The sequence below is a fragment of the Atractosteus spatula genome, chromosome 12 (genome assembly GCF_055471065.1).
Source record: "Atractosteus spatula isolate fAtrSpa1 chromosome 12, fAtrSpa1.hap1, whole genome shotgun sequence".
NCBI classification, from domain to species: Eukaryota; Metazoa; Chordata; class Actinopteri; order Semionotiformes; family Lepisosteidae; genus Atractosteus; species Atractosteus spatula.
In genome coordinates, this window is record NC_142717.1 from 34,783,953 (window position 1) to 34,796,607 (window position 12,655).

A 12,655-nucleotide genomic window follows, 5' to 3' on the forward strand; every position below is an offset into this window, starting at 1 on the left:
GCATTAAACTCCACTGGTAAACATGCTGAGACAAGAGGAATGTGAGATAAAGTGGTGAAAGCAGAAAGCAGAAAGCCAGCAGAACCCTCCCACCTTTTGCGTGGTCCTTATCCAGCATGTTGGCCACCTTCTTCCATTCTTCCATCTGGTCCTGAAGTGGGTTAATCATGCAGTCGATGAAAGCCCTTTAGGAAAATGAAAAATTACTATTTTAAATTTAGCAACTATTACAACAGCTGGTCATGGGAGTGTATTCGGCTTAGTTTACCAGGGAGGTGTTAGCTTTCTCACACCTATTACTAGTTAAAAGCCAAAGTTCAGGCAATTCGCCATAATTAGCAGTCAAATAAATGCATATTTTATACTTTGTTTCCTGATCAGAAATTGTTCCTTCAAGCATAACTCAACCATGTAAAAGCCTCATTTCCATTCATCCATCTATCATCAGTAAACCACTTATCCTGGTGATTGCTGTGTCAAGCCTGGAGCCTAAAATGATGGCGTGGCGCACAAGGCGGGGCAGAGAGCACATAACTAGACAGGACACCTGACTATCATGCGGCCACAGAGAAAGGGAAAATTTTAAAAACACAGATAAAGCCTAGCCATCATTTCTTTATGAGGTATAAGGAAACTGAAACACCTGGCAGACAGCTGCCCAAGCCAGATTTTATCCTTGCGTCTGTGTGGCAGCACCCACACAGCAGTGACATTAAACATTTTAGTTTCTTAATGTTAGGAAGAACTACCTGAAGAGCCAGAAATAAATACAGAGAAAAAATACTGGTTGGGGGGTATTAATTAATGACATCTGAAGGTTGAGGGGGTCTACCATAGCACTCATACTCACTGACTTCAGTGTAGGACGGCACCCTGGACAACAACTGGCAGAATGAAGTTTGACACCACGGCTAAAATTAGGCAGCGTCTGAATACACACTTTCTAGGAATTTGACAGGGTGGTCACAATCTCTTGATATACATTGTCACCGTACTGACAGAAAAAAATTAGATGTAAGTCCTGTAATTTTGAACAGCACAATATGTTATTTCCCAACATAAGAGAGGTCCTTTACCTTTAATATTCTAAATAAGAGCATCTCCCTGTACTTTTTTCATCTTAAGGATATTTGTATGGTATTGTTTTTTTTTTTCACGTAACATCAGCATCAAGAAACAATAATATGGATTTCAAACAAATTCAATAGTTATAACATAAACCTGTATCTCTTCGTGTCCTCTGTGTAATGTGATGTATATTGAGAAAGGACAGCAGGTTCAGATAAGATAGAGACTTGTGTCTGTGCTATATTTCACATACAGCAATGGGGAGAGATCTGTCATCTTCAGTCTCCTGACTAATTGATGGAAATCAATTAGTCAGGTGACATTTAAAACCAGGAAGTTGAGAGCTGTACAGAATGTTTCATACACTATGACTACACAAGATAATGGAGCAGAGAAAGAAGAGACCAACTGACGAGCCACAGACACGCATCAAGCTGTGAATTTGTAGAAACATTTGTTTTAGGAACAAGTGTTGTTTTCAAAGAGACACTTGTGTTTTTGAAAGACGTATCCCTCTTTTTATATAGCTGCTGCAATTTTATGAGGACACAAAAAATTACAACACTGGTCATCAATCCAGAAATGCAATGTGTAGCACAGCTTGACAAATCCACAAGAACTTTCAATGTCAAATTAGAAAGAGACTAAGGACTACAAGAACTACTAAAAAGAACCAGTGACAAACTCCCCTATGGACTACTGTACATAAGATTTGAGTCACCAAGATAGAGCAGAGGGGTTCTCCGTAGCCCTGGGTATGCATGGAGATGTAACATGACCCTGAAATATGGAACTACAAACCCTGGGAAATGACTATGAAAGACCCTACTCCAGAGAAATACATAATCTAGGGATTATGCACTCACATACATGCTATCAGTTTATCACGTGAGACAGAACTCTTTTTAGTATTTGTTACATCAAAGTGCTTCAATACTGACATCAAAATATCTTCTGTGTACAAGGCTGACCAGAGGCTAAAATGCATTCAGTGCCTGCATAATGAAGTTATCTCTGACAGCCTTCAAATGACATCATGACATTCTTAACAATCTAAAGGCTTCTGTCAAGAAATATCTAATGATTAATTAAACTTAATTTTTAAGTTTTCCATTATAAATCCAGGTACCTAGGATGAGGGTAATTAACCCATAGGTAAATGGAAGGATAAATAAAACTATTCTTTAAAATGCATAATCATACCTCAGCCTAAACCTGAGATGACTAAAGATACAGCTTAGTTCTACTCTAGAGCTTTGAAACACTGTGTATCCTCACGCATCTCCATCAGACATCCCAAGAATAATTAAATGCAACTTTGAAACTATCTTACAGAACAGTTGTTCAGCTAGAAAATAATGCAGAAAATGCTTTCCACTTAATTCACTGAACTCTTTGAGCTCATAAACAATACCATCATTTATTTTGTGCAAAAAAAAGGATACATTTCAAGAAGTGGTACAATTAGCTGCCTGAAGTTCAATTCCAAAAGACCACTGAAGTTTTATACAGTAAAAAGTACAGCCAGGAGTCAATGCATGCTATGGGAAATGGGTAATACTTTACCATATAAAATGAAAATATTAAACATTGATCCAACGATTTCAGCCCTTTAATGTTTTTAATGAAAGCATGCCTATTGCAAGTCTGTGTGGTCAAGGTAATGTAAATACTGTAATAATACTCAGTTCACTATGTAATGAAAAATGCAACCCACTGCAGGCCTGAGGAATGGTATTGAAAGGGTGTACCTGCAGACACACTCTTGATTGTGCAAGAAATGGAAACCAACAGACTGTTGTTCCAATATTATTATGTACAGCATATTGCAAACTCAATATCCTCCTATTCAAAAAAGTGATAATAGCCGACATACAAATAAGCAGCACTCTGTGTATCTACCAAACATTGCACTTCAACAGAAGATCACTTCCATTAGAAGTGTGAGATTCAGAAGTGGATAAATAGAAACATGATTACTGTAAAGTGCAGCAGTGATAGCCAGTCTTCTACAATTGATTTTCAGATCTATAGCCACAGCAGACAATTTTCAACAAGCAAACTTATCTGAATCCTTATATAGCTCCCTCACAGTATAGCGCATGCACTTTTAATGTTACACCCAACTAAAATTTTAACGGTGTTAAATCATATTATATTTAATTTATATTTTTTATATTATATAATTTATTTTGTATTTATATACAATTGTGTTATACTGTACATTGTCTAGTGCACTCAAAAACAATTCTACACTCTTTTTTCTAGTGAATTTATTCAAATAATATTACTACTTTTTTCCAGCTAGTTCTGGCAATATTTATGGTTAGAGTGGTAACACCAGACTTACGCTGAGAACTGGCGAAGCTTGGCTTCGATACTTCTGTGTCTCATGCACATCCTTGTGAGAGCAGATCCAATGTCTCTTGTGCCCCCTGAAGAAAGAAAAAAAGACTGGTCAGAAACAGTGCAGAAACAATCTATCTGGACGTCTGTTTGGAAATTAAATACTGATCATGCCTACAAATTATTTAGGAAGGTCTACCTGTAGGTGAAGGTATATATTTAAAGTACTGAATGCACTTGGGACTTTCTTTACTGAACCTTTAACTGGAGTTATTCTTATTAACTCTGAAATATCTAAACAAAACAAAATACAAACTGTTGATGTGAATGTTTAACAGATAACTAAAATACAGAATGACAACAGAATTATTTTAAAAGTTGGCTTGTCCTAAAGAGATAATAGAGCCACAAATTTCCTTTGGTCATTGTCTCAACTAAGTGCTTAAAGAGTTGGTGATTTATGAGGTTATTTGAAAAAAAAACAACCAAATATATTTCGTTCATAAGTATGCATTTATTAATAATTTTATCCTGGAGCTTCTGGAAGGTTGTATATGAACATAGGATCATCAGGAAAACAGAGTTTTCATTACATGCTACTCTTGCAAATTAATCCCTCAATATTGCATCAAATTATTCAATACATCAATCATCCTCAACAGGAGTTGAAAGTAGCAGTAACTACATGTGCATACCTAACACTTGTAGTTCAAAATTAGATTCCAGTCTAAGATATCTCTGTGTTCCAACCTTGATGTGGAAAATTTCACAATTAAGCAGCAGTTTTAATCCATTGCGTGGGCATGATTTAGCAGCACACTACTTCATAGTTTATCATGTTTTTCTTTTGACTGTACAAGTTTTTTAAATGATCAAAATACAAATTCTGCACCTCGAGGATAAAAATAGATATCTAAATAGACTCAGCTGTTAATGCAGCTTAAGGTGCTTCTACCAATTATTAAAACAAAGGGGGGATACTTATGTAATCAACTTTTGTCTGCTTTAATTTATAATAAATTAAGAACAAGCTTTAGAGTTGTTTTATTATTATTTTTAGCTTAGAGTATTTTGTGTTGATCAGTGATAAGAACTGCCAAATAAATTCATTTTGATTCAATGATGTAAGAAAAAAATTTGAAAAATACCAAAGGAGATAAATACTTTTTTATAGCCACTGTAAACACAGTTTGCCCAAACCTCAACTGTCAAAGCTGTTTTTTAAGAAGAGTCTGTATTTACAGTATAAGATAGGATACCCCCTTTCAAATAAAAATAGCCCCTAAAAAGTCAAGCTTTATTTTTTAAATTGTCTATTTCACAAAACACTATGAATTTTAGCAACGACTTCAACTTCACCTACAGTATGTAATTTCTAAGACCTGCAATAAGCTGGAACATGCAATAAGAGAAAAGAATGCAGCCACATCTCTGTGAATTCGAAGTTTAAATGTGAAAGAAATTCGACCAATGACCTCATGTTTTAGGGGGGAGGGGGCAAACGCTAAAAAAATGCTTGAAAAATTCTTTAAGAAACACCTTAACAAAAAGCTGGAGTCCTCATTATAAAAACTGTCGCAGAACCCTTGGCTGCACAGACTGCTGCACTGTTCTGAAGACAAGAACTCTGTTGAGCACCATTGTCCATGCACCCCCCCACACCTCATCAGCAGGCCGGTCCCGTTCCTGCCCCACTAAACCTACAGACTACCCGCAAACAGCCATGAGGGGCATCCGGGCAAGGGGGGGTGAGGGGGGTGCAGGTGGAGAATACTCTGCTGGAAGGCTGAAAGTGCACATCATGAAAAGCAACAGAATTCGCGTTCAGATTACGTAAGACTAAATAACCACGCTCACTTCACTGCCAAATCATAAGGGCAGGATAAAGTGCAGCATTCAATTCTGAAGCTGGCGATGGAGGAAAATGGTCAGCATGAATTTAGTTTTGAGAAATTAAGGTACAGATAAAGGTTACACTAAAATAAATCAGAATACAAATTGTCCCACATTGTAGTATTCTACTACCGCCATTCCCATTGAAGGATTAAGATCAAAGAAATAGTATTTTGCAGAATTTTGTTTTGGGACAATCTAGATCGTTTATCCTTTTAGTGCTTTAAAAAACCTATTAACCTCACCTATTATGATGACAAAGAGCTATAACAGGACTGTACAAGCAATGTTTAAGTATTTATAAGATGTTTGTACATTATTTAATTTTACTCCCAGTCTGCTTTGTTGAACATCTGCTTGCATATTAAGGTATTCTTGTTCTTGCCCATTTTCTTGGAAGTTATGTATTCTAAAATTTCACCACATGCCAAAAACTTTGGCAGAAGACTTTGATTCCTTCAGGAAAGGGAAGATATCCAATTAAAAACATACCAATTCCAGACAGGCAGACTTTCAGAGAAAATACCTTCCTCAATAAAGAAAGGTGATGTCTCCGACAGTCAGATCTCCCATCCCACCCAAATATATGTCCTATTCATTTCCTTACCATCTTCGCATCTTAACATACACTGTATAATAAAGTACAGCAAACTTTAAATTAATTTAAGTTATTATAACTATGGGGGGGATGTTAACCAAGTCCACCTCGAGTTACAGGAAAGGTAATTTTCTCTAAAATTCTGATTCATCAGGGGGTGAAGCTTACATCACAACACTTCCCTTTCCCAGTAAAGGGAAAATAACCTACCTTTGAAGTTTCCATTGATTACATCTATTACACCCGACTGCTTAAGTACAGAGTGCATGAGTGAGAATTATCTCCATGGTCCTGTGGCTGGGATAAATCTTTCCTCATGTTTCAGGAGAGTGATTAAATATCATCAAGGAATGACTTCCAGTCCCCCAGTGGGTGACAAATGCCCTGTGTGATCCTAGTTAATGATTATTCTTGAGGGGAAAAAAATAATTTGTCTATACCTTATCCCCCCCCCCCCAAACTCTTCTTCTTGTCCTGCGCTGGCTCTGTGAATAGAAAAAACATGACCCCCTGCTCTGTGCACGATCTTGGCAGCAGTAACTACATAATACAGCTGTGCTCTTTCACAAAAACAGTTGGACAAATCAATGCATCTCATAAATCTTTTTAACACAGGAACAAGAAGAGAGAGAAAGGAGTTAGGATGCGGTAGGCATCAACTCACAGAGCAGACAACATGTACAAAGGAAGATGTCATTACACAGCACAATTTGTATTTATAAAATGTGTTCCCATTTCCTTAACAAAAAGATTTTTTTCCTGAAAAGAAACAGCATAGGTTTCTACACTTTCCATACAAAAATGTATGGAAAGAACTTCTAAATAAGAATCATCTACAGCAGTGGTTCTCAAACTGTGGTACGCGTACCGGCAGTGGTACGTGGAGTGCCGCCAAGTGGTACGCCAAATGACCCTGGAACTGTGTCGTGTGCGCTGAAAAATCGGGACGGGTTTTCATATTTTGTATTTTATTACTTGTCGAATACGCAGCCTACGTACTACGATACAGTGCGCGCTAATACTTCAGTGAACAGAAGAGATACTCTGTAATTCTATACCACTCTATAGGAATGCGTGCTACGGATGTAAGTGACCAATTGTATTTAAAAAAATATACTGTATCTCCAGCAAATAGGGAGAAAGGAGAATGTGCGTGATTTTGGAACTATGCCAACGTTCTAAACACAGGAATGCATAGAAATACGTGCTACGAACGCAGGTAATCTTGTGAGCACACGAAAGCGTGATACCAGAAAAATATTTAAGAACTGATCTAATTTGAGAAAAATACACCGAGCGTCTCTGTGTTTCGCTCCCATGCGCATGAAATAAAAACTTTAAATAAATACGGAAATAAAAACGGAAATGCAGAAAAATGCAAGCTTGCGTATTGCTAAAGCAGGTAAGCTACACTATTTTTGAAGAACCTTATTTACCTTGGCAAAAGAGCTGACACGTATTATGTGTGGAGAAAAAGCTGCTAAACAGCTCGACCTGCTGCCCCCTCCGAAAGACACGGTAACTCATAGAATTATTGAAATGAAGGATTATATCAAAAGTACACTGATAGAGCGCGTTAAGATGAGCAGATGTTTTTCACTGCAATTAGATGAGTCTGTAGTCGATTTGGCCAATTTGCTCGTTTACGTTAGATACGAGCTTGAGGGCATGTCCCATGAAGACTTTCTGTTCTGTAAACCGCTACCAACAGGAACTACAGGAGAGCACATATTTCAGCTTCTGAATGAATTTATCGAAGAGAATGGCCTCGACTGGATAAAATGGGTCTGAGTTTGTACAGACAGTGCTAGAGTAATGACAAGCCGACATAACGGTGTAGTTGCACAAATTAGAGAGGTTGCTCCAGAAATTAATGTACGCATTACAACATCCACCGCGAGACCTTTGCCGTCAAGAAAATGCCTGACGATTTAATATCTGTTAGACTCTGTTGTGAATTGTATCAAGGCTCGAAAAATTAATTCACATCTGCTTTGCTCAACTAAACAGGCTCACCCCTCTCACTGAAATGGTGCTTTTTTATTAGTTGTTGTTAATGTTTTTTTTTCTGTAAAACACTTTGAGAAGCCACCTTTAAAGGCGCTATATCAAAAAAAGTTTATTATTATAATATTTATTATATGTATGTGTGAGTGTGTGTGCACGTGCGCTCATGTTGGTCATTGAGAATTTCTGGGGTTCCTATGAGATCATGACTTGTAGGTGGTACTTGGATGCTTTGGTTGGATTAGGGGTGGTACTTGGTCCAAAAAGTTTGAGAACCACTGATCTACAGTATTAAAATGTATTTAGCTTTTGAAAGGTTAAACACAACACTGAGTTACAGTATCTTAAACTACCCTGGCACTTCGTAACATGATTAGTAGTATATGTAGACAAGCTGTACCGCTCCATGAAATAATAGAATGACAGAGCTGTTTTGACATCTTGATAGTTGTGAGACCAAGAACAGTCAATGTAAAGGGAATAAAGAAAGAATACACACAGTAACCACTAATAGGTGGTACTGTAAACGTTTCAAAGTGGAATTAGATTGAGTAAGGAGAGATAGTACTGTATCCTGCACACTAAGCACTTCTCTTTAAAGTATGAATGCACCATTATAATAATCCATGGAAAAAAGTAAAATACTGTAGTACTGACAATTACTTTACTGTTGATTCAGATACAGTAAATCCTAACAAAGAGACTAGTAGAGGAGAAGGGGTGTCTGTTCAATCATCATCAATCAGTCCCAAAGTACATGTTTTCTGAGAAAAAACTATATACTATATATAAGCTTTCTAAATGTTCTGACTCACTTTTTAACAATTACAATCAACACAATGCCTTTGCAGTTGTGTTCCTGCAAAAAATAAACAATTTCATGTATCATAATTACACTGAATAAAATTAGCTAAAGCTTAAACACAAACAACTACCACCATAAGCAAATTACCTACCCCTGTAGGGCACCAATGATATTCCTGAATGTTAAACCTACAAACCGTAGTATTGGTACCTTGTTTTTTTTATTTGTGCTTTTCCCTGTTATTGCAGGGAAAGTCTGATATTTCTGATTTTACAGACTATTTCCCTTTAGCAGAGTTTGTCAGTTAAGTCCAAAGTCTGTTGAACTAATGTTTAGCTGTAATGTTAAGTATTAAACAAATCAAAGCCATGTAAATGCAAAGACTGCAATATGTATTTTAATATTTCATTGTCACTGGGGAAGTACTTCAAACAGAAAATATTTTTTCTCCAATGGTGAGCTTATTATATGCAACAAGATTCTTTTTCCTCACTCTGAAAAGTGAGATGTGCTTTTGATTACTGCAAAGTAATGCAGTTTCATGGTTAACGTGCTTTGGATCTACTGAATAAAGCAGACCATCTCTTGGCTGCAAATGTGATGTTAGCTTGTTTTAGTGAAAGCCAAGTCTGACTAGAATAATGAAAAAGACCCCAAACAGTAAGTATTGCAGCACACTTTTTTCCCAGAGGTTTTCAGTATGTGCAAATCCTGTATGGACAGCCACATTGGAATTAAATTCTGCTTGACTGTTCGGGAGGGATCTCTAGTATGAACAATGAAACAAGGGTTTCAGACTCGCTTATAATTTTTTTTCTGAAACATTTTTTTAAACATACTACTTCATATTAAGAATTCAATTTTGGGAGAACCATTCACAGTGAACATTCAATAGCAGAACTACAAATATGCAAGCCCAATGTACTGGATGAAGCGCAGCTTATTTGTAATCACTGTAGAGAGATATTCAGATTTTTCTTTTCACGAGATGTATCTGAGACATATCAATAAGGAATACATACACATATACACATTATGTTAATACTGGATACAGATATACATTAATCTCTATATCCATCCATCTGCTGACAGACTTTGTAGCTAATATGAAATGGTTCTAAAAAAAACTTTTTTCCAGCTTAAGTTAGTTAAATTTACCTTAAGTAAAATAGGTTTCTATAATGTACAATTCTGTTCACATATTAAATTTACATGCCTTGAAATGTAAATGTATAACAAGGAGATCTTGAATATTTTTAATGTGTGCTAATAAAACAGTATGAAACATATTGGATTATGCATACTGTACAAGTTGTCTTTTTGTGTGGCAGCTATGCCTGTAAGCTAGAAATGATAATTTTGTTAATTGTTCAAGTGGTTTTGTTATTGCCCTTTTTAAAGCAACTAGACTGTAAATTACCTCTTACAGTGAGGGAGAGCATCAATTACCTAAAAGGGGGTATCAGTCTTCTTAAAACTGCTTTCTTGACGATCACACAAATTGGATCTGACTCAAGATACTCCCAATACAAACAGCTCTGCCAGTGTTTCCTTTTAAAAAAAATCTTTTAAATAAGTTAATTTTGCTAACATATACAAGCAAGCAACAAAGTAACTCATTTCAGCGCAAAGCTTTCTTTAAGATCACTCCCCTTAAAAAACTGTATGGTCTCAAGTATGTTATAGCATGTTTCTCTTTTCTCCCATGAAGACTTAGTTAGGGCAGGTGAATAAAAGAGCTTTACATTTTTAACCAAGGGTATTACTTTACAGTGTAACATCATTCCACTAATCCACACTAATGCCATTCATGGGTTGCAGTGGCAGTTCCATAGCATGAAGACAGATGACAGTTTCTGTTTATTAGTTCTGGTAAACCTTTCTCTCTAAAAGCTGTATGGTTTTCTTTATGAGGCAAAGGCATACCTGTATGTCAAGGCTAAACTTCAACGCCATAGGCTGGGAAACAGTATCCACTGAAAAACCTGAGAAGTGTCACTTAATACAGGCAGCTCACTGGACCTATGCTTTTCATTAAGTATCTTAAGTTGCAGGGCATATTATGAATTCTTTTCTCCCCGCTTTGTGGCTATAATAGGTGGTTGGGATCATCTGTCCAAGGCCTTCATTAAAAAGATCACTGCACGGTATATCAGATCTGTGAGAGACTCAAGACAAGATGCTTTATTATTCCAGATTCCGTTCCTAAGTTTATAGTTTCTGCTCTATTTTAATATTTTTGTTGTTCCTATAAACATATTTTTCCCCATCCAAAATTATAAGTAGTTCATAAGAACATGGCTACAGATGACATGAGGTCACTTCTGTTATTTACTTTATTTTGTGTCACCACTGTGTATTTTGCAAAAAGTTAACAATAAAGCTTTATCGATGCCTTTGGAAATTCAGAATATTTCAATCATGTTCCCTTGCAGACTTGTTCAAGACGGAAAAGCCTAGTTTCCTTTAACCAGTATCATTTTGCAATGAGGTGTCCACAAATATGCTCAGTGTACGCCATCTTACATTTCTATCTTATCTTTTTGCTAACTTTGTGTCACATTCGACACTTCTCTGCATTAGAGGTCATCTGTCAGTGTACAATTTTGTTTGCTGACTTTGTGTAACATTCTGCACCTCTCTGCATTAAAGGTCATCTGTCAGTGTTCAGTATTGTCTAAGTCTTTTTTGTTTTCATTTGCTGCTGACACGATATTGGGTAATCCTTTCTTTTGGTGTCATCTGTGAGTCCTGGATGGCTACAACCATTAAATTAAGAACTACGTTTATGAAACATTTTATTCAAAAGCCTTCTGTAAATCATGTGCTCTGTGTATATATTATTGCCATTGCTTGTTCAAATAACTTTTATATTACCTTTTGTAATTTGCCATTGCTTAGAATCCTATTACCATAGACATGTTGCTCTAGTTTAGTTTTAATTATTGTCCCCATGCCCTTATATGTAATAGGAATAAAACTTTGTAGTCTATAATTCCTTGGTTTTTATGCGCTACATTAGCAATTCTCCTGTCAACAGGTATTACCTCCATCTTGAGTGATTGATGGGTTTAACTAATGGTCTATAAACACATCCCACATTACCTTTCATATAATTGGTAAAATGTCACCAGGGCCTAGAGATGTGTTTATCTTAAGTGCTTCTAGTACCTGCAACACTTCTGCTTCTTCTATGCTAATACTATTTCATGCAGGACAGTTTCAGCAATGGGAATTATGGCACTTTTTTCTTCCTATTCAATACATTAGACATTTCCCTTTCATTACCGATGATCATCTTTGAGACAATCTACATCATTCTTTACTTTGCACTACAGTGCTGGGAAAAAAAGGAAAAGAAATCCAATATTCTTTCTCAGCCTTTCTAAGACCCAAGATCTAAAATTTTGACCTAAGCTTGTATTTCTTCTTAACTGAATGTTGTATTTTAACCCCTCTGTAAAGTCTTTATCCGTAGCTTTAATTTATATATTAAACCATATGACCAACCACTGTTTGAACTTTGAACTTTCCAAAAAATCTGTTCTGTTCTTCTACTGAATTATCTTCAAGAATGCATTTATCCATTCACTATTAATTCTTGATCAAATTTTAGCAGAATGAAAGTGTGGTTTGAATATATTCGACCAGTATATTTGAGCAAGTGGAGACTACTACACCTTAATATAATATTAAATCTGCAATGCTCAAGAAGTAGTGTGTCCTTTTACTCTTTATACAAAAAGACCCTTCTGATAAAATCAAATCAGTCTTATAATTATAGCAGGCATTTCTGTCTAAATATACAGTTCAACAAAGAATACCTAAGCACAGCTACAGGAAAACAGCTGACATCACTACAAATGTGACTCATGCCACTGAATAAATAGGCAGAGTTGACGCAAATACAATGATGTGGGTTTCTAATGTTCTGCTTT

The 12,655-nt window shown here is 36.2% G+C and overlaps 1 protein-coding gene across 6 annotated transcripts in view; it reads right to left on the minus strand.

The window, feature by feature from the left end:
- LOC148822953 (protein MTSS 1-like) overlaps window positions 1-12,655 on the minus strand; it is a 74,984-nt gene that overhangs the window by 21,487 nt on the left and 40,842 nt on the right. For all 6 annotated transcript variants that reach the window (XM_088928661.1, XM_088928663.1, XM_088928665.1 and 3 more), the window contains exons 4-5: window positions 3,419-3,503; window positions 94-185 (exon numbers count right to left, since the gene is read on the minus strand). In XM_088928661.1, the coding sequence (XP_088784787.1) occupies window positions 94-185; window positions 3,419-3,503 (177 nt within the window). The remainder of the gene's footprint in view (window positions 1-93; window positions 186-3,418; window positions 3,504-12,655) is intronic.